Genomic DNA, 21,884 nt, shown 5'->3' with positions numbered 1-21,884 from the left:
GCAGGCTGGCCTGAGCCACCCGCACAGCCGGGCAGGGAGCTGCACTCCGCTGGCTCGGGATTGAACACGGCAGGCCAGCGGCTCCACCTCTGCTTCCTCCCCTGGCTTCCCACATCTGTCCCTCCCTGTCACCGCGCCTGCCCAGTGCCCCTGGCACGCTCCCGCTCTAAGCCGGCCTCATGACCATTCAGCTCGGCTTCCCCAGCGGCTGACTCAGTCGCTGGCTCCCCGTTGCCAAGTTCCCAGTCCGGCTCGGCACCATGACCAGGCGACGGGGTCACAGGCCAGGTGCTGGCCAGCACGGCAGAGCGCGTCCCCGGCACAGGGGCCACCGCGGCCCAGAGCCCACAGCAGCTGTCCCCTCGGGCCAGCAGCTCCCGTCTCCGGCCTGGTCTCAAGCCATGGCCGCGGCCGCCCGGCATGCAGAGCCCTCGCGCCCGCGTCGGCAGCCTGCAGGCCCCCGCCTTCCTCCGGCCGCCCTGCCCTGGGGAGTCCTGGCCAGCCCCTGCTCTGCGCCCACCAAGCTAAGACGTGGCCGTTGCTTCTCAAAGGAAGACGGACACGTAGGTGCCGAGGGCTGGCTGCCAGGGGCGCCTGGGTGTCCGTCCGCCGAGCAGCACCGCCCCCCAGCGCCCGCCCCCTCCGAGGTGCTGACCTGCGCTGCCTCCTCGCGTCCAGTCTGGCAGCCGCTGGCCGCAGGAGGCCGCGGAGCCTGGGCTGGGCGGCCATGCGCTGGGGGACTGGTCTCTCATTTCACTCCGCTTTAAAGCATTTGGATTTAAGGAGCCACGTGTGGCCAGTGGCAACCGCATGGGACAAAGCAGACCCTGGAGGAGCCACAGAAAATGCTGCAGGAAGGTAGCAGTGAAGACTCTGTTTTTAACACGAGGTGTTTAAAAATGTGACCGCCTGGCCAGACGCAGAGGCTGTCCCCGGAGTGCGTCACCAGCGCCACGAGCTGTCGATGCTGTGTCAGTGGTGGCCGTCCCGTTGGGGGACCCCGAGCCGGGAAGAATGGGAGCTCGCCCGTGGGAGGGGCGTTTGGCGCGAACACGCACCGTGCCCCAGCCAGCTGGCGACTGGAGAACTGACCCCCACGTGGCCCCAAGGAGCCACCACCCCACAGTTCCAGACCGTAAGTCCGGACTTCAACCCTGAGACGGTGGGGGCCGTGGGTGGGGGACCCCTTCCCCGAGGCCACAGGGAACAGGGTTGAGAGCGGCCCTCTCCTCGCCCAGGAGGTCAGACCACGGGGCATTGGGGGGCTGCAGGGGGCAGAGGCACCGCTTTGTGCAGGGAGGCACTGAACCCCTTCCGGCGTTTCCTGGGAGTCATTTTTCCTGAGCAAACGGCTTTGCCGATGCGCCGGCCTCACCTTCGCATAGCAGGGGGCCGGGGCCGCGGCCGGGCCGTGCGCCCAGACTCGCCTGCGAAGTGGCGGTGGCGACAGGGACACCCGCCTCCCGGGCCGCGGTGGGACTGGGTGGGTGGGCGCTGGAACGGTGCCTGGAAGTGTGTCTGCCCCTGGCCGGCTCCCCGTGCACGGCCGTGCCTGGGCCCTGCACTGGGCTGTGCTGGGTGGGCAGCAAGGGCAGAGTTCAGCACCATGCACAGACGTGGTGGGCATGTCCCCATCGGCACAGGCTCCCGGAGGGCTGGCTCCATCACCTCCCCCAGGAAAAGCCGGAAGCCTCATTGGCCCTGGCTGCTGGGGTTCGGGATGCAGGAGGGGGCTGCGGGGGACCAGGGCTGGCTTTGTGGGGCATCAGGCCCGGGGCTGCAGGCTTTCGCCGTGGGTTCTCCAGCTTCCTGTAAGAGTCGCAGCTGCGGCTCCCTGTGGCCCATGTCACTGCAGGCACCTCCTCAGAGGTGGGGCTGTGAGGCCGGGCTTGGACCGAGACACCTTATTAGAGCAAATATGTTCCTGTCACTTAGGAAATTGCAAGGCAGGCAGGGTGAACGGTCCAAAAGGAGCAGGAACTGAGGCCAGAGGTAGTGATCGGTTTCACATATCAAACCAGCCTTGCATTCCTGGAGTGAATCCCACTTGTCATGGGGACGCCCCCCTGGAGCCTGCCGCTTCCTGTCCTCGGGCCCTTTGGTCCCATCGCTGCCTTTCAAGGACCGGCGGCTGGTTTCCGCTCAGGTCGTGACCTGAAACCGCATCAGGGGCCCCGCGGATGGCGGCTCTTCACCACATGCCACTCACTTTGTCGCGTTCTCGACTGTCTGGTTTTGCCACTCGTTTAATCCCCAAGGGGCCTCGACGAGGACTTGGACACTAGATCAGCCTGAAGTCCCTGGGCTCGCTGGGATCCAGGCTGCCTGCCGAGCGAGACTGAACTCATGCCGATGCCGAGAACGCGCTGGGGAGACGCGGCGCCCTGACCCGCGCCCGGCGCGGCGAGCGGCCCTCGCAGTCGCGATATCCGAGTTTCAGGAGCCCCGGACTGGGCAGGCTCCCGTGTGCAAATTACCACACAATCAGAGGCAAACCCAGGCTGACACTTGCAAACACTCACATGTCACACGAAGGACTTCAAGTAGCCTAAGCAGCTGAGCATGTTGTGCCCACTTTAGTGTTTGTGCATAAATCCCGATATTTACGCGGATTAAAATGCCACTTTCATCCCCGTTTTCCAGGCTGGAACTTGTGTTACCATCAGAGAAATAAAATGCCGTTACTTTTAAATCCAAAGCTACAGAATCGCTTCGTCGGCCAAAGGGCTCATCTAAATAGGAACATCGAGTGCATTTTAAAACGGAAATTCAAGTCGAATGTGTTTATTCACACCATGTGCTATCACCACCCTTGGCTTCAGGCCGACTCGGGCTCAGTGGGCCGCTCGGTGGGAGCCCTTCCCCTGTGGTCTTACCTGTCAGCATTCACTTTTTCCCCAAAAGCAGGTGTTGGGTCTAGGAGCTTGAACATGGTTGCTTACCTGCTGTCGATTTAAATGCCTTCGAGTGTCTAACTTGTGAAGAAGGGAGGCTGAGAAGGCATCGCCATCTTCAAACCCTTAATAAAATGCTGGCCCTGTGGTCAGGCGAGGAAAAGCCGGCGCCTCCGGCAGCTGTCAGGGTGCAGAGCGGCGCATCTGCCACTGTCTGGTGCCGGGCTGTCCCCCTGCACGCGGGGGCCCAGAGGGGTGTGGCCCACGGGCGGGGGTACCGCAGGCACACGCCCCGTCTGTGTCCTGGTGGACACGAACCCACTGTGAGAGCAGACGGACCAGAGGAAAACGGACGACTGCGGGAGCCTAGCGCCGGCCGGTCATCGGATGACACGGAGGACCTGGCAGCTCTGAGAGCCTGGCCGGCCGCCCCCATCTCTGCGGGACGCCTCCTGGAAGGGCCGCAGAGGGCCGCTCGCCGCCTGGGACCGGCCGGCCGGGGGCGGGGCGCAGACCCAGCGGCCTGGGCGTGTCTGGGCTTGCTGAGCCCGCCAGGCGGTCACAGGGGACTCAGTCTGGTTCTCTCCGATCCTCTCACGTCGGGGTTTTTCTACTTAAAAAGAAAGAGGGGGAGGATGCCGGGGACCGGAAGACGCTGACGCTCAGGTCGGGTCCGGCCCAGCCCCAGCGCGTTGCTCGGCTCTGCCTCCGGGTTCCGTGGCCGAACAGGCAAACTGGCCGGGACCGAAGCCCGGCTCGGCCGCCTGCGTGCAGAGGGCCGCTCACGTCCTAGGCTCCGGGAGGCAGCAGGGTCCCCAAAGGTCTCAGCCTGTGTGGAGTGGGCGTGGCAGGCCGGCCAGCGCGGTGAGCGTTGGCGGGAGGGCTGCGGGACCCTGAGCAGCGCCAAGGCCAGAGGTGGGTGACCGAGGGAGCCGGGGGTAGGGCTGGCCATCAGCTAGCTAGCGCCCTCCAGCCCGGTGTCACCCCCTGGGGGGCTGTCCTGGAAGCCCCGCCCTCCGTCTGTGCTGGCCCCTTCTCGCTTGAGTGACAGAGGATGGCGGGTGACAGGGTGACCGCAGAGCACTTCCAAGGGCAGGCGGGGGTGCTGGGGCTCTGGCTGGGGTGCTCTCCCTCTGGTCCCCTGCACCCCCTGCTCTGGGCGGCCGGCTGCCAGTCCTGCGAGGCTGACGAGCAGGGGCGGGGGCCTGGCAGCACGACCCCGGCCCAGCCGAGACCGGCCCGGCTCCAACGGACCCAGCACACAGACCCCGAGCCAGAGGCGCCTGCTAGGCGGCATCTGAACTCCCGCCCACGGAGACCGTCCCCCAGGGCTGCTGAGTGGTGGGGTGACTCGTCACACAGCGCAGCGGACCGGGCCGGAGAACACGAACAAACCGCCTGCGGGGGCATCGCCACACCTTCCCGCAGGTGAGCTGGAGCCCGCTAGCACCTGTGTGGCCGCTGCTGCGGGGACCAACGCCTCCCGCACTCGGCGCTGAGCGGGTGGAAACGCGCGGCCACTGGGGCCCGACGGCCGCTGCCCGCCAGGCGACACGCGTGGCCACCAGCGCCACTCCGAGACCCACGGACACCGCCCGGCGTCCTCCGCGTAGAAAACGCAGAAAACGCAGAAAACGCAGGGCCGCGGTATCCGAGGGGGCGGGGCTGCGCGCGGAAGCGGGGCGGGGCCCCTGCTGCGCATTTTGGGGGGGACCCCGCCTCCGGAGGGGGTGGGGCGCCGGCACACCCGCCTGCTAAGCGCTAAGGTGAGGGCGTCGCGACGCCTGTTGTCACAGCTCTCTTCGATGTGGTTGGGGCATTTCATGTTTTCCAAAGGTAAAAAAGTATCCGTTTGGTAACATGTTAAAAAGTAACTTTCAGCCCAAACCACAGGAAACATGTCACACAAACCTACGCTGTGATGGACCGCAGGCAAGCAGCCCTCGGGGACGCAGTTACTACAGGGTCCTCCTCATGATGTGCGCAAGGCCGAAGGGGCCCTGGCTATGTGACAACCGGTCACCTGCGGCGAGGACCCCCGGCCACTGGCCCCCGGTGGGCGCTTCTGGCCGCCGGGCCCGAGGCTGACCGGCACTGTGCCCGTGTGGGGTGGTCAGCTTGGACGGCGGTGCTCCACACGCCACACGCGGTGGCTGTGGGTGTCGTGGCTGGGCAGCTGGCGTGCAGGGTGTTCACTGAGTGACCCGGGTGCAGCTGTGCACGGGACAGGCAGGACCTGGGGAGAGGGACCGGCGGCCGTGAGGCCGGAGGGCGCCGCGGTCGGCCCCCCAGGAGTGGGCGGGAAGCCCCTGGGGTCACTGAGGGGGTGGCCTGTACCTTCCTGATCGGTGCCTGGATGGGAACGCAGGGAGTGAGGGGCAGCGGTCGCCAGGGGGGGCAGTGGTCGCCAGGGGCGGCAGCGTGTTGCTGGGGGCCGGGGGGCGTGGCAGATGCGCGGCCTCATGGGGCGCGTGCCCAGCTGAGGGAAGGTGGCCGAGCGCATCCTGGTTTCCCGCCTCTGGCCTCGTTCTCTTCCCCGGGCCCTTCCAGCCCAACCCGCCGAGGCCGTTAAGTATTCTGGGTGAGAAAACACTGGACATTTAAAATGAAGACACTCCCGTGGGGCCTGCTTATACGGGCAAAGGGTGACAGAGCCGCCAATGCTGTCCCCACGGGGACCCAGGCACACGCGTGCCGGCGAGGACGCGGGCAGAAACCGGAGGTAGGAGGCAAGGAACGCTGTCTTCATGGACACGAGGAACGAGTTGTACGCCAGGCACACGGCACTGGGCCCTGGGAAGGGGTGCGGAGCCGGCGGCCCAAGCGCATCGCCGGTAAAACCCCAGCTGCACCGAGCCGAAGACGCGGCGTCGTGTGGTCCGGACAGTCAGACGCCCGGGAAGTGACAGGACTTCCTGGCTGCCGGCAGCGGGGACGGGGCAGGGGCGGGCGCCGTCGCAGCCCAGATGCCTGCCTCGCCAGGAGTGGGCTTGAGGGCCAACAGGGCCGCCCCCCCCCACTCGGATCACACCCGCCGGTCACGCTCGCGGGCGGGGAGACGCAGCAAGCACACACGGGAGCCGGACGTGTTTTCTTTCCATAGGAGACTTTTAATCGTGTCAGAGACAAAGCGAGCAGAGCCGGGCGCAGGCCCCACCGCGGTACAGGAAGGATCGGTTCCTTTCAATGCAAAGTAGCGTTTTAAACCACAGCGCGCGCACGGTGTGCGGCGGCGTGAAGTGAAACCTTAGCCATACAGCGTCTGAAATAAAAAGTCGGCACAGCCGCGCCGGGGCCGGCGCTGGGGGGGCCCCGGGACCCCGCTCGCGCACACGGTCAGCAGGGCCGGGGACGGCCGCGCGCGCCTGGCCTGGCCCAGCCGGTGAGAAGGTCAAGGAAACAAATGGAAAGAAACAGAACAAAATTCCTCCAAACCAACGGAAGAGACAGGCAGTCCACTCAGGTTCCGCGCGGTTCCCCCAAAACACTGTTTCCACATAAATACAATAAACTCTATTACTGGTATGTCACAAGTGTTAAATTCTTCTTAATATGACAAAATGTGTTAAGTAGTCCTTTTTATTCTTCTTACAATAAAAAGTACAATTTCTTAAGAATAAGTTCAATAAGACGCAAACGTTCCCCCCACTCTCCTTCACGGGTTTGTTTCGTTTTACAGAAAAATTTCCACCTTCTGAATCAGCGACTGTCACGGGCGGGGAACAGAAAGGCATTTCTCTTCGTCCCCACGCTGCCGGTTTGGCGCGCAAACCCGTGCGCAGCGGGGAGACATGCCAGCGTGCGGCCCATGCAGCTCCGGGGTAGGAAACTTAAAAAAATATATCCGTATGTCTTTATATATCTATTTATATATGTATCAACGCCCACAAAACGCTGGGCCCAAAAGTCTACAAAAAGAAGAGGGGACAGGGCGCGTGGCTGTGGCCGGGGGGAAGGACGTCCTGTCGAGAACGGAAAACGCACTCCGAGGCCCGCGCCACGGGGCCCGCGCCCACGTCGCCCCGGACCCATGCAAAACGGTCCTTCCTCTGGACACAGACTCTACAAGAAAGGAAAACTGGAATACTGTGACAGAGTGGCCCCTTCAGAACTGGGGGGCTGCCGGTCCCGGGGGCTCGGGCGCGGCCCCGGGAAGGCCGCCTGCTGGTGGCTCGGGCGGGCGTGGCAGAGAGGTCGCAAGGGCCGGGGACGCGCAGTCCCGCGGCCTCCCGGGTTTCCCGCAGAGGGATTAAAGTGCTCGCTTGTGGACGCCCCGGGCCGCGCCCCAAGGCCTTGCCCAGGAAGGAAAAGGCTAAGGTACAAGGGCCAGGGGGGTGACGGCCCTGTGCCACCCGCCGGGCGGCTGGCCGTGAACAAGGGCTGTGCCTTCAGGCAAAGAGAAAGCGGCAGGGCAATGCGGTCAGCACGCGCGTGAAGCCGGGGCGCGCCGACGCAGAAGGCGCCCCCCGTCCCGCCCCCCACCCCCGTCAGGCCTTTCCCCAGGGCGGGGCGCCTCTGTAACCGGGAGCAGACGTGAAGCCCACCCCCCCGCCCCGCCCCACGAGACCCTGGCCACCAGGTGGTCCACGCGGCCCCGTCATCTGTAAAAACGTCAGATGACGTGTTCCAAAAGCGATGGCGGCCGGGGAGCGGGCAGGAGGAAGGCCAGCACGCCACCACAGTGCCCAGGGGACCGGCAGAGGCGCCCACACCGGCCCCTCCCGCCAAGGCGGCTTCGAGCAAAGGGGCAGGGAGGGCGCCGGACGCCAAACCCCGGGTGAGAGTGTCCGTCCTGCTCGCCCACGGCGGCCGTGCGCCAGGGTCTGGCCCAGGGCCTGGCGAGCGAGCCCACTGCGGACCGGCCTCGTTTGGGTGAAGGTCCGGCCATGCCGGCCTCCCCTTCCGAAGCTCCCCGTGACGTGACCAAGCTCGGCAACGGGGCTCCGGGTCCCCCCCCGTGGGGACGCGGCGTCTGAACGTGACACACTCGGAATGAGAGTGGGGGCTTCGAGGGCTGGGAAGTGAGTTAGGACGGGCAGGGCCTGGCGGCCTGGCCGGGGCCTGGTGCCTGCAGGGAGCTGGCCCTGTGGCTGCAGCAGAAAAACCCCAAAGGGACGCCAGGCCCCGCGCTGCCCACGTGCCCAGGGGCCCGCGGGAGACGGAAGCTGGCTCGCCCTGACTCACGGCCAGAGCCGGTCAAAGGCGGCTTCTGGACGCCGACGGCCGTGGGGTCTGGCTCGCCGACAGGTCGGTGTCCCCACACCTGCCGCCCCCGTCAGCACCGGCGTGGTGGGGACAGGGCCCCTCGGGACACGGCTCCCCGGACACCACCACGAAAGACGCCCACCGCGAGAAGACCTGAGCTGCTCCCCCGCGACGCTCGCGTCCCGAAAACAAGCCGATGGCAACGGTTCCGGACGCCACGGAGCCGCTCGCTGCACACGATCGACGGAAACGAAAACCAAAACGCCACCCCCGAAAGGTAAAGAAATGTACAAACAATGTAGAAAGGAAAAAGGCTTAGACGTCAGTACCATTCGGACTCTGCTGAATGGTGAGAGGAAAATGTAAAATTCACAAAAGAATGTGTACTCAGGATCTCCTTGTGAAAAATTCGTACAAAAATCAACAGCAAATTTATATTCTTTGCTATAAAAACTCATTAGTACGTATGTGCGTGGAGCGGGAGGGGGCTTCGTTATAAAACAATCAAGACGAAGTACAAACGGCGGGCTCGGCGCCGGCGGCGAAGGTGCGGGCCAGCGGCGGCTGGCCTGGCCTGGAGCTCGAGGGACGTGGGTTTTAAACTGCTTCTCTCCATCAGCACCTTGGTGTCTGATTCACAAGTCGTTCATTCGCCGGGGACCTTTACAATCTGTGTTTATTTTATATATATATACTTTTTCTATAAATGCATTATAAATATTTTATCAGGATTTCATAAGAATCAAGTTTCTTAGCTTGGAATACATTGGAATATATATTATACATATATATTTATTTATACCTAAAATTTAAGCAATACTTCATGCTACTTGCTTTTAATAAAAAGCATTCCGATCGTAACACTGAAAGTGTGCCTAGGACATGCTTCACAACCAAATGGAGATGCTCAATTGTTATGTGATGTGTGAGAAAAAGAACACTTTGGATTCATTGAAAATTGGTCGGACTTCAAAACCCCCAACAGTATTTGCCACTTTTCTGGAACTACCTCCATTTTTCTTAAACAGCAATAAAGCCAAACCAGGCCGCGCGGGCAGCCGCCCGGGCCCCGGCGCCGCGGGCCCGCCAACTCCTGCTGCTCGCTTATTGTCTTAAGGCATCGTTCCTCAGAATTCAGAAAACCCAGCCACAAAAATCCATCAGAGCAATAAAAAAAAGGCACAAACTTGCATCTTCCCATGGCTTCGAGAAAGCAAAGCCGGCTCCCGCAGGCTCACGTTCATTTTTGTCCAGTTTTTCCCCTCGGACGCTGGTCCACTCCCCCGCCCGCCGCGGTGCGGGGGCGGGCCACGCCCCCTGGGGACCGCGACAGGGCGCCGGGTCCCGGGAGCCTGGCCGGAGTGGTCGGCGAACTGTAAGCACCGGTTGATCGAGTTGGTTGTGTTGCTGGATCTTTGATTCCTTTTCCTCGCGCCGGCTCGGCCGCCTCCCTGGGGGGCCGCGGCGCCCGCTGCCCGCGCGTCCGGTCCGCTGGCCCCGTGTCCGTCGGGCGGAGCCCGTGCCCGGTGAGGCCGGTCCGGCCAGGCAGAGGGCGCCCCTCGCGCTCGGCCCCTGGCGAGCCTGCGCACCCCGAGGACGCCGGCAGGACGCAGAAACGGGGGCTTTTCTTGGCGGAGCTTCAAGACAGACAGACAGACAAGAGTCGCGGCTCCGGGCGGCTACAGCGGCGGCTCCTGCTCCATGGGCTCGTCGGCGGGTCTGCGGGGGCGGGGCAGGGGGCACAGGGACGAGGGTGAGCGGGGCGCTGCCCGGCCCCCCGCCCCTGCCCCTCGCCCCTCGTGCCCCGCCCCTCGCGCCCCGCCCGCCCCCGCAGGGACAGAGGGCCCCGTGTGCCCAGCACAGGAGCACCGGCCGGGCCTCCGCGGGGCCGGGGCTCACCTCTTCTCTGCTGGCTTCACACCCACGGACAGAGACGCCATGGCAGTGACGGTCTCCGCCTCCTCGTTCTCGCACTCCTGGGCCTCGACCAGGGAGGAGGCCACCGAGGAGGCCAGCCGCTGCAGCGAGGGCCAGTACCGGCCTGCGGGGGAGGGCGTCAGCTGCGTCAGGGCCGGCGGGACTCGCAGTGCCTTGTCGCCTGGTGCGGAGGGTGGCCCCGCCCACCCCTGCAGGATGGCCTGAGCGTGGGGGCCCGCACAGGAGGCCTGGGGCACCTCACTGGGGCGGGGGCGGGGACGGCTGTGGGGACAGGCACCTAGCCATGCAGGGGACGCGGGCGCGTTCCTGGCTTCCGCCCCTGGACGGGAGTCTCAACGACCTGGCCACCCCAGGGACCTCGGACACAATGAGCTCCGTGACAAGCACCGGGTGCTGGCAGCTCGCCCGACATGAGGTGGGGGGCCGAGTCACCTGTGCCGGCCCCACGGGCCTGCTCTGGTCTTACGGGTGGGCTGGGACCCTCTGGCCAGAGGAAGAGACCAGACTGGGGGACGCAGGTCCCACTCCGGCTGGCGGAGGACCTGGGGCGCTGACGTCAGAGAGGCCCGAGTGGGAGCCCATGGCCCTGCTCTGGCGGCTGGGGGGTCTCCAGCAGCTCATCGAGTGCTCGCTGAAAGCGGGGCCCGTCCCGCAGGCCTGAGGATGCAGCGGCGGTGACGGGCGGAGGGGCCCAGGGCTGGGGACGCTGTGGGGCTGGGGGCGGGGGGTGCTCCCACGCTTTGCCCCAGGGGGCCCCGCTGGGCGCTGGGCTGCACTTACTGTGGATTTCAATGACCTTCTCCATGGAGCGGACGGCGTTCGCGTTGGGTCTCTGCTGCAGAACCTTTTCTGGAAGAGGATCGAGCTGGAAAAAATGTAAACGCATGGTGAATGTGAAAGGTGTCTGTGTGATCCCCACACACGCTAAGACGGGGCGTCTGCTCGAGGGGGTGACGCAGACGAGCCGAACGTGGCCTGGGCACTGTCGCACACGCCGTGCGCGCACGGATGTGGGTCTGTGTGCAGGCGCCGTCTCACCAGCCGCGGGGCCCACGGTGGGGCCTGCTGGGGGGGGCGGGCGCCCGCTCGGGGCCGCTGTTCACACCACGGCGCAGGGTCAACGCAGCAGCCGTGACTTTTTGGAACTCCCGGAGTATTGCGTTTTGGTCCCGCAGATGAGGATGCCGAGCACCCCCTGGTCACGGTGTCCCCCCAGTAACGGGGGGAAGGCGAATGGAAGGAAGGGAGCGGGGTCCCCTGCAGAAGGAACCTCTGCTCCCAGCCTCCCGCAGCACCAGCAGCGGGGGACGAGGGCCGTGTGCATCGGGGGCCGGAGGGCGAGGCGGGTCATGAACACAGCAGCGGTGGGAAAACTTGAAACGGGACCGGTCGGCAGAGCGCGGGGGGTACTGCGGGGTTCGGTGGAGGCTGGGACCCCAGGAGGTCAGACGTGCTGGGGACAGGCCCGGGCCGGAGTGACCCCAGCCGACTCCGTGCCCGGCAGACTCCAGGGCGGGGGCAGCTTTGGTGTAGCTGTGGCTCGGGGCCGAGGTCCGAGGTCAAGAACCAAGTCCCCCGAGAACCTGCCCAGCACTAAACACGGAGCGGGAGCCGCGGCGCGCAGGGCTGGCCGTCCTCCCGTGGGACACACGTCCCCGAGCCAGGAAGCCCGTGAGCGCTGTCAGTTCCCAGGAGCACAAGCCCCCTGACGCACCGCAGAGCGCGGAGGTGGCGGCCGGGGGGTGGGTGGCCTGCCCTGCGCTGCGGGGGAAGGAAGCTGGCTCCCTGGGGGGGCCGGAGCGCCGTGCGTCCTGGGTGGCCCCGGGGACAGCGATGCGGCCGCTGTGGGGAAACCAGCCGACTCTCGGCACGGTCTGGAGCTTAGTCAACAGCGGTGTGCCGGGAGTGGCTCCTGGGGTGTGACAGATGTCCCATGCGGAGCTAAGACGGTGACATCAGAGAAAACTGTGTGAGAGACACAGTGGCTCCGTCACTCCTCAGTGAATCCACGGCTATCCCCAAATTAAAAGCGTCCTCGGATCCTCCAGACCGCGGTTACCGACACCATCGGCCTTAACCTACGCAGCACGTTCGGCGTCGTTAAAACTAAAAACAAGACGTCAGCACGGGAAGAACCACAGGTGACCGAAACCCAACCGGAGGAGCCGCGGGAGCCCCGGACGCTCGGGGTGAAAGCGCGAGCGGAAACCGGGAGCCCGGGGCCCGGTGAGGAGGGACCTGGAGGCTGCGCCTGCAGAGCCGGCCCGGGGGCGCGGGGCGCAGAGGCCGGAGGGGAGCAGCTGTCCCGCCCCAGGCGGGGAGGAGGCGGGGTGCAGGGTGGGCGAGGGCCACGTGCCGCAGGTCCTTGGCCGGGATCCGGGAGGCAGGATGGGGACACGAGACCACGCTCTGCCTAAGCCAGGCACACAGCGCTCCAGGGTTCTGCACGCAGCCGGGGCAGGGCCCTGCATGCACGCGCGCGTGTGCACACGTGCGAGTCGGGGCCCAGTGAGTGTGCGAGTGTGTGCACGCGTGTGAGTCGGGGCACGGCGAGCGTGTGTGCACGCGTGTGCACGTGTGTGAGGCGGGGGACAGCCGACTGGAAGCGGCCGTCTGGCCCCAGGTACAGCCGGTTCGGCATCCGCGTCTCTGACGCCCTCACTTCGGTCACTCAGCTCTGCCACACCCACATCTCACAAAGCACAGAGACGGGACACAGGGGCTCACCCTGTCCCTGGTGCCATGGCGTCCGACGCCGTCTTGCAGTCGGGCTGAGTGAAACTGTGGCAATCGACCCTGGAATGCCACAATTAAATCGAAAACTGGCCCAAACAAAACCCTGCCCCTGGTCCCACGAGGAACAGCAGGTCGGAGGCCCTCTCGGCTGGAAGCTGGACCGGTCCACCTCGGCACCCCACCCGCAGGACGCCCTACGCCTCCGTCCACATGGCTCGTCATGTCTGTCACCTGTCACCAATGGCTACCGCTGACGTGAAGCTGAAACTGTCAGAGTGAACGGCTCCCGGGAGCCATGCGGCCCTGGGACGCGGCTCCGGGCTCGCGGGGCCGCACCGCCTCCCGCTCCCCTGCAGCCGGTCTCCAGGCGGCAGCGCCGGCCCCAGCTGGCCGCCCGCGTGCATGCCGAGCCGTCCAGCACGCCGTATATCAAGCCTCATCAAAGGCCGCGGGGCAGGGCCGGGGGTCCGCGGACTTTCCTGCACTAAAAAGGTTTTTAAGAGACCTTGATACAGCTGCTGCTTCCTGCTGTTTGATGTCTGAGTAAAAGAACAGTTTCTTGTTGGAAGAGCAAACACACCAGGAGTGGAAGCGGGGCGGGGGGCGGGGGCGCCTGAAAGTTCACTTCTCTTGTTGTTTTAAAATTACCAGCTAAAAGAATCAAAAAGCTCAGGCTGCTCGGAACATATAAATCAGCCGCCTTTTAACTGGCGAAAAGGGAGGAAGAGAGACGGGTGGGACCTGCAGACGCCGAGCTCCCCGCGGGCGCTGCGCTCGGGGACGGGCGAGGGGGCCGCCCGGCGGAGCAGACCGGGGCCCCCGCCGCCTCCGACGCGCTTGTGCCTCCAGGGAAGACGAGCGCCACGCACGGGCCGGGACGGCAGGGGCACGGCCGCCAGGGTGCCCGCCGCCCGCACGCCCGTCGCTGGCCGGCGGCCCTGACGGACGGGGGCGCGCACGCCTGGGCTCCCGCCTGCCTTCGGGCACGCAGCTGCGATTCCCTGCTGGGGGGCCAGGACGCAGACCGCGGGTCCCACGGCCCCCTCCACCCGCCATCGAGGCCGCTGCTCCAGGAGGCGTGACTGGGGCTCACCCCGCTGATGCCCAGGATGGCTCACTCGGGTACCACCCTTCTCAGCAGTGGCCCCCAGAGCAGGGCAGGCGCCACAGCTTCCGTCCCCGGGCGCCCACCCCAGGCTGCCCAACCCTCCTCTCTTCCTGGGGCCGCCTCACACGGGGGACCCAGGCAGAGCCTCCGAAGGGTTCCACCCCACGTTAGCTCATTCTCATGCTCAGCTCGCATGGCTGGGGCCCATGCCCGGGTGCAGACCAGACTCCTGTCACCAAAGGCCACCCTGTCAGCTCTGTCCACCCCGAGGCTGGCGGGGCACGGACCACGTTTCATCCCGCCTACAGCAAACCTTCCGTTGGTTCACACGAGTTGCAGAGAACGATGCCACGTCGAGGACAGTGCCGTGTCACGTCCCTGGGGACCTCCCTACACCAGGTGGCCCCCTGCGGCTCGCAGAGTGTAAGGGCCGCCACCTAGGCTGGACTCCTGCTCCAAGCCCCGCTCTGCACCTCGAGCCAGAGCCCTGCCCGCGTGCCGGGGCCCGTGCTGGCTGTCTCTGGGTGGGGAGGCCCCTGGCGGGCCCTCTCGGCTCTCAGTCTCCTGCAGGGACACGGTCTGGAGCCCCACGGACGAGCGAGCTGATGCGTGTCGAATGTGAGACGAGCTTCGGCAGGTGCCGCGGCCAGCCGACGCCCACACACCGCCCCTTCGCGCCCTGCTACGGCCCCTGCACACCCGGCGGCGGGCACCTCCCGGACCGCCGCCCCGGCCTCTCCAGCATGGCTCCTCCCGGCCACCCGACTCTCCTCCTGGCCCCTCGACTGGACACCCCGACCTCCTGAGTGGCCTGCGGCCCGAGTGAGGCCCCCCGCTCAGCTCTTGGTGACCAGGAGGAGGGCGGATGTGGGGACGAGGGCCCCCGCCCGGACCCTCAGGGGTTGAGCGCAGAGGGCCTGCTCTGACACGTGAGGGAGCGCCGGGGGGTGGCGGAGGTGCGGGGCTCCTGCACCCTCTGGCCGCCCCGCGCAGGCCGTGCTGGGCCCTGGGCCCTTCCTGCGACGGTGGGGCCTGTGACCGGGGCATGCTCACCGAGCACCCGCCGGCCTGTTCCCAGGGCCCCGTGTGATGCCACCTGCCAGGAGAAGGTGACCGCGGGGGTCCTGACCTCTGGTGGGGCTGGGGCACAGGAGCGCAACCCCGCGGCGAGAGGCCTGGGGCGCACGAGGAGATGCAGGAAGAGCACGCGCGGACACGCGGACTGGGCCTCGAGTCGCTCAGGGGAGCGCACGTGCCGCCGCTGGTCACGCCTTCCTGGCCGCCCTGAGCAGTGTGGGGAGCAGCCGGCCCCACGTCACCCAGGAAGGAGCTCTCCCAGCGGCCTTCGCCTTGAAGCCTCGCTCCAGACCCTCTGACGAGTGCAGGCCACTGTGTCCCCCTGACTCAGGTCCTGCAGCCCCGGCGAGGACCCAGTGCAGAACCAGCCCTGGTGTCACCCACGGACCCAGCCTGAGACCCACAGCGACTCCATTCCATGAGCTGGCCCTGGACCATCGGGGAACGGGGCGTGCGGCCGTCCCCCGGGACACGCACACAGGGTGAGAGCCCTCGGCGGGCAGGGTCCGGGACCGTCGTTTTAAGAGAAAGGGCTCCCGACACCCCGTTAGGCCACCTCAGTCTAGGGACGAGGAGCTCTGTGTGTTCTCGCCTGCAAAGTGGGGTCGCAGAGGACGCTGAACACGGCTGAGCGCCAGCGGAGCGGCCCGCACCGGCCCCGGGCTGCCGGTACCTACCTCGTTTCCCAGCAAAGCAGAAACACATGCTTCCGAGGCGTCGCAGATGGCCGTGAGGTCGTGGCCCCCCTCCAGGGCCAGAACGATCCGGCCGCCGGCCAAGCCCATCAGCTGCTTCGTCAGGTACCCGAAACCTGCAACGGAAACGGGAGATGCGAGGGGCGGGCGGGGCGGGCGGCGCCGACGCCTGGCGGCCGATCAAAGCGGCCGCAGCACACCGCGTCCTGCTGCAGGCCCGGGGCCGGCGCGCGGGGCTCGTAATGGAAGCCAGGCTCCACGGCGGTGAGCTCAGCGGAGAACTCCAGCTTGGGATTCTTTTTGATCTCTGCGAGAGCAGGAATTACGGTCTCAAGGCTCTGATTTTATAATGCCACAAATCATCTTCTTTGGGGGGTGGGGAGGAGCCCCTCGGCTCTCCCGTGGGGACCACCGAGGCCGGGCAGCCATCAGCAGCCGCTAGGTCACGGCCGGGATCACCCCAGGGGCCTGGGCAGTGGGCGTACTGGGCGCGTGCGCCAGCGTGGCCGGGGCCCCAGGACCCCCGCGTCCGCATCAGGACGCCTGGCTTCCGTCGGGAGCCATGGTCTCTGCGGTGCCCGCACCTCCCTGCCATCGGCAGAAGATGCCTGGCGGGCCGGTCCTCACCACCCTCGGCCAGGTTGCCCGGCAGCTGTTAGGGAGCAGGGCAAGCCACGCCGCGCGAGTGAGCGGCCGGCCTCAGGCCACCAGCAGCGCGGCCTCCAGCTGGGCGTCTCCCCCTGGTGGCTGCAGGCGCCACGAAGCCCTGGCTTTGGTCCCATGGGCACAGGGACCTCGGCTTCCAGGCTGCCACGAGGGCTGGATGAAGCAGCTCAGCATGTGGACACGGCCTGGGCTGGGCGCTGAGGGGTGCTGGGCGCGGCCCGCATTGCCCTCTGCCTGGGTACTTCCTCGGCCCCTAGGCCCATGCCTGCGGACAGGTGGGTCTGAGGTGCCCTGCGCTGGAGCTGGCCCCCCAGGGCTGCCCTGCTTCCCTTTCTTCTCTGGTGACCCACACTGCTCCTGTGGGAGGACGGATACTCTGGCTGTCTGTGCCCGGGGCCTCGCACAAGTCCCCAAGGGCACGCCTAGAAGCCCCAGGAGGGTCCCAAAGCGCTGGGGGGCAGTGGCCAGGCAGGGCCGGGGGCTTCCAGGCCTTTCTGTGGACCCAGCTCCATGCCAGGCCTCTGGTCTAACAGATAAAGGGGAGCTTCCTTCTGCAGACCTTGCGGAGGGGAGGCCCAAAGGACGGAGCACGCTGTCCGAGCAGTGGGGTGCGGGTGCGCCCCGGCAGGCGGCAAGCCCGACTCACATTTGGCGGAGAGGTTGTAGCCGCCCAGGGGTGTGGGGTGGCCCTCCACGGCGTCGAAGCCCGACGACACCAGCACCACGTCCGGGCCAAACTCGTTTGCAATCGGCATGACGACCATTCTGCAGAGGCAGGAGAAGGCAACGCAGGGTCAGCCGAGGACACGGCTGTGGAGGGGGCTGCATGGCCGACAGCGCCTGTCCCCCTGCCCGCGAGCCGCCGCCTCGAGGCTCGTGCACTCAGGAGGTCGGCCCAGGCGCGCCCAGCGCCTCTCCCTGTTATCTTAAAAGTCCAAACCAGCAGTGTATTTGAGAGGTGGTCTGCAACCCCCATGGCCCCAGCTGCCAGCCCTCCAACCTCGCTTCTCCCCAAAGGTGGGTGGCATGGCTCTGATTCGAGGTGCATGCGTCACCACCCTCGCATTCAGTCCAGCCGTGTGTGCCTGAGGTAGGAGAAGCTGTACCTTCCACTTCCCCCCGAGAGCCACAACACCGGCGGTGAGTGGCCGAATGACCGATAAGTGCTCATACGACAGGACGCGGCTGGGTCAGTAACTGCAAATTCTACACCTAGGTCTTTAGAAGGAAAATTGTGTTCTTAACCCATTGATTCTTTTAAATTTGAGCATGTGACACCCACTGAGAGACCTGGGAATTTAGTTAAAACGAGCAGCAGCTTGAACAGGGAAGAAACACACCGCCACCGCCTTCGAGCCTGCAGCCTCTGCCGGCCTGTCCTGCCACGAGCCTGCAGCCTCTGCCGGCCTGTCCTGTGACCATGCGCCGTGTTCCGACAGGGGCGCCTGTCGCTGAAGCCTGGTTAATCTGGCGTGGAGTTACGGTGCCCCTGACTTCTGGCATCTAATCACAGGTGCCCGGCAGAGAACGGCGGCCTGCGATGACCCCCGCGCGCCCTGAGCCAGTGCCAGCCTCTTCGCTCGACCCCTCGCTGGAGCCGTCCAGGTCCCACGATTCACTGCCTACTTCTTGGGGTGCTCCAGCAAGCTTCTGCGGACGCCCCCGGCAGCGATCAGCAGCTCACTGGAGTCTCAGCCCCCTTCGCGGGCTCTTCGGAGACGGAGGGGAGGTGGCCGCATGCACACAGCACGATGCAGCCCCTGCCCGGGGACCCCGCGGCCGCAGGCGCAGGGCTGGCCGCGAGAGGCCCCGTCGTTGCTCGTTCAGCATCTATTACAAAACGAAGTTCGCCATTTAAGTCGGCAAAGCCAACTGCATAAAGCACCGACTTCGCCGGAGGAACAAAAATGCTCCGAAGTCAGCGTTCCTCCACTCGGGAACGAAACTGCGTCGTGGCCCTGCTGAGAAGTCCCCGGCTTCGGGCGGAGGTGACGAAACCTGGGAGCGGCACGCAGGCGACGAGCAGCTGCGCTTTTCTGCAGGACCCGCGCTGAGGGCCCTGCGCGATCGCTGGGTGCAGCTCAGTGGGATGTGGGTGGGTGTGAGGGCAGCGGGGTGTGTGTCCGCTGGACGCAGGGGCAGCCGGCGCCCCCAGTCTAGCGAGCGATGCTGAAAGACCCAGAGGCCCTTCCTGGAGATGAGCATCAGCCTGCGACCTGGCACCGCCCCAGGTGGGCAGGGTTGCCGTAAAAACTCACACGGAGCAGGGGGGACCCCGCTCTGGAACGTCGCACTGGGGGTCACAGAAGGCTGAGGCCGCTGCTTTGAACACCCCGTTTCTACTTCTGCAAGGCTGTGCCCAGCTCAGTTTCCTCTGCAAGAGGGTGAGGAAAGCTGCTTCCAAGGGCTCGGGCGCCCACTGGGGGCCTGAGGACCGGCCACGTGACCCAGAAGGGGCGGGGCGCACTCCCCGCCACGCACTGCCCTCCGCATGCGCGGTCCGGGACGCCGGCAGTGTCCTTTGCTTGACATCTCAGGGTGGGATGGAGCCCCCCATTTGGCCAACCCCCGCCCAGACCCCGCCACTGCAGCTGCGGTCGAGCTGCGCAAGGCATGGCTCCGCGGGTTGCGGGTCCTGCACCAAACATGAAGCCGAGCTTCAGGGCAGGCGTGGCCTCGCGGGGACAGTGCTGCCGGGCCCAGGTGGCGGACTTCCGGCGGGCGGACGGACAGCGGGGTCCGCCAACGCGCTTCGCTTCGCCTCTGAGGCGGGGCGTGGCCTTCCTGCAGGCCGGGGTCAGTCCCCGCTGGGGGCCTCAGGTTCATGAAGCATCAGGGAACCTCGGCCTCGCTGCAGGAGCCGCGCGTCGTTTCCGTGGAAACCGCACCGTCCGGCAGACGCTGCTCACAGGGCCCGGCGGCCACGTGCACGAGCGCAGGGGGTGGGCTTCCCGCCGCCTTGAAGCGCAGCCCAGCTGCTCGCTCCCGACCCCGCGAAATGACGGACACCGACCAGTTGAATTCACTAAAGGCACCAACCACCGAGAGTCCCTGTGTGCGGGGTGCGTGGCACCGCCCCAAAGCGATCACCATGGAAGGCAGGTCACACCGATGCCTGGGGGTGGGGGTGGCATGGGTCATGCGGGGCAGCGGGACGGCCCGCACACACGCATTCGCTTCCACTGTACCCCTGGGGAACCCTGACAGTGACCCCGCACACCTGCGGCAGCTGAGAGTCTGCCGTGGCTTCAAGTGCCAGGCAGTCACCTTGCCAGGGGTTTCCTAAGACCCCGCCCCATCCTAAGTCAAGGAGCATTTGTAATTGACACAACAGTTGGTTCCGACCTCTGGAAAGAAATGACCTTTCAATTCATCCCCTGCCAGGGCCCCACAAAACCCCACCAAACCCCTGCAAGATACAGCCCTGGGGCATGCAGCCTGGCATGGCGGGCAAGCTGTGATGCTGCCTCCGGGGGGCTGTGCCAGAGAAGGGGCTGGGACCTGGGGCGCAGGGCCGAAGCCTCCACGGCAACCTGGGTTCAGGGCTAACCCCCGCCCTGCACCCCGGCCGCTCTCTGCCCTCCTAGGTGCCCAGAAGCATCGCTCACACAGCTGGCGGTGCACACACCCCCGTCCCTGAGGTGGGTGCCTGGTGCCTGGACGCCCAGGGGGCGCCCCCTGCAGGCTGCTATGCTAGGCGCGCCGCAGCTTGCTGCTGAGCTTAGGGCAGCAGCGAGCCCATCCAGGAGCAGGAACGAGGGGTCAGTGGGCGGAGCCAGGCTGGCAGAAGGGGGGGGCCCTGCGTGGCTGACCCTTGAAACGCTTTTCCTCTGCACCCTGTGCAAGCTCTGGCTCTGTGCCCTGGAGTCCCCCATGCCCGCGGTGGGCGTGGCCCGCGGTGGGCGTGGCCCGCGGTGGGCGTGGCCCGTGCTGCCGTGGCTTCCGTGCTGTGGTGCCAGCTCCAGGGCCACCCCAAGCCACCGTGCCTACCAGAGTCACCAGGCCAGTGGCTGGAGCGACTGTCCCACAAGCATTTGAACTCTGCTGAGAGCCAGAACCAGAACAGAGATAAAAAGGGCCGGAACCCCGCTGCTCTGCCCTGGCTGACCCCGACGGCCACGCCCACAGCCCGCGCCTGGCTCACGCCCGCCGCACCGCCGCACAGGCTCTGTGGCCTGCGAAGCTGCCCCGACAGTTTTTGCTTCTGAAATCACCGCAGAAGGACCTCAGACGAAATGTACACGGGGAGAGACACAGAGGCCCTGAAGAGACGCGCCGCCGTCGGGCGAGGCCTCACGGAACAGACCGGAACAGACCGGGCGGTGACCGCTGGCACCGCCACACCCCACGCCCACCGTGAGAATCACGGACACCTTAGCACAGCGATGGAACGGTCTAAAAAAAGAAAGACACAGCTTATGAAAAGGACAAAACTTAGAAGAGCCTCGACCTCTGGGTCCAGCCTGAGAGGTGAGGGGGCGGGGCGGGGGGGGGGGTGGACATGGGACAGGACGATCTGCCCAGTCGCTCAGTTTGACAGCGACTCCTGAGTCACTGGGAGCTCCGAGGGCCGCCGCAGGGTGTGCAGGCTCACTGGCATCTTCAAAAAACTGCACCACTTGGATGCGAACTGCGATTTCAGATCATGGATGACCCCAAGTTCATCTCCTCGCTGCTGACAGGTGGACCCGCTTGGTCGCCAGGCGCAGGTAAGTGAGGGGTTAAGGAGCCGCCAGCACCCTCCAGAGAGGCGGCCTCAGCTAACTTCAAAGCCCTGAGCCCCTGGTTTGCATTAAGCCCCCTCTCCTGATGCCGCCAGCCTGGGAGAAAGTGCTCGCTTCTGGGTTTCATTAGGGGCAATTTTCTTATCTCTTCTTCATCTCACGCTTGATCTCCTGAAATGCGATGTGGCAGCAGCGGGTCTGCGAAACGAGGTGCTCCCTTTGAGGCCCACATTGTCCCCAGGGGCCCCCCAAAAGGGGGAGAAGCGCAGAAGAAAGGGGAAAACAGATCCTGACCCTTCTTCCCCTATGCGATCGATGCCCAGGGAACCATAAATTCTAAACTTCAAAGTGCTATTTTACATTAAAATCAATACTAAAAAAAAACCAAAAAAACCCTGGAACGATTTTTCTTTTCAAAGAAGCGATCTAAGCTTTAAAAAGTGCATTTGATAAGGTATCGTCACGTACACACTTGGCAGGAGATTAAAACAGGACATCGGCAGCAGCTGAGTGAAGGGTTCAGCTTAAAGGCTGGGGTGCGGGGTTGGGGGGAGGACGACCCCCAAGCCCCCTCTTGGCCCTGCCCCCCAGACAAGGTGCGAGGCATCGGCACCCCAGGACCACACCACCTGGGGCACGGGACCCACAAGGGCCAACCCGGCCAGAGCCAGAAGACGCGCCCCAGATGACAACAGGCGCGGCTCCCACCACCCGGACCCCGGGTTGCAGGGTGCTTGCTGCCTTCTCCACCTGCCCAGGGCCTGGCCCTGGGTCCCTCAGGTGGCATCAAGCCTCGGGCAACGTTCACGCTTCTCACAGCACCATCTGGATGCTGGCACTT

At 65.6% G+C, this 21,884-nt stretch overlaps 1 protein-coding gene across 9 annotated transcripts in view; it reads right to left on the bottom strand.

The window, feature by feature from the left end:
- Nucleotides 1–8,757: 8,757 nt before the first annotated feature.
- Nucleotides 8,758–21,884, bottom strand: part of HDAC4 (histone deacetylase 4) — a 173,485-nt gene continuing 160,358 nt past the window's right edge. For 6 of the 9 annotated variants that reach the window (XM_036236448.1, XM_036236450.1, XM_036236447.1 and 3 more), the window contains 5 exons: nt 16,966–17,084; nt 15,636–15,769; nt 10,818–10,902; nt 10,000–10,140; nt 8,758–9,822 (listed from right to left, as the gene is read on the bottom strand). In XM_036236448.1, coding sequence (XP_036092341.1) covers nt 9,779–9,822; nt 10,000–10,140; nt 10,818–10,902; nt 15,636–15,769; nt 16,966–17,084 — 523 coding nt within the window. In that variant the 3' untranslated portion in view covers nt 8,758–9,778. Of the gene's footprint in view, nt 9,823–9,998; nt 10,141–10,817; nt 10,903–15,635; nt 15,770–16,965; nt 17,085–21,884 lie in introns of all 9 variants that reach the window. The other 3 variants (XM_036236446.1, XM_036236452.1, XM_016144254.2) reach the window with 1 other exon arrangement.

Source organism: Rousettus aegyptiacus, unplaced genomic scaffold (genome assembly GCF_014176215.1).
Source record: "Rousettus aegyptiacus isolate mRouAeg1 unplaced genomic scaffold, mRouAeg1.p scaffold_m13_p_2, whole genome shotgun sequence".
Classification (NCBI taxonomy): domain Eukaryota; kingdom Metazoa; phylum Chordata; class Mammalia; order Chiroptera; family Pteropodidae; genus Rousettus; species Rousettus aegyptiacus.
The sequence above is the reverse complement of the archived record's forward strand: the minus strand, read 5'-3'. Positions and strand labels throughout refer to the sequence as shown.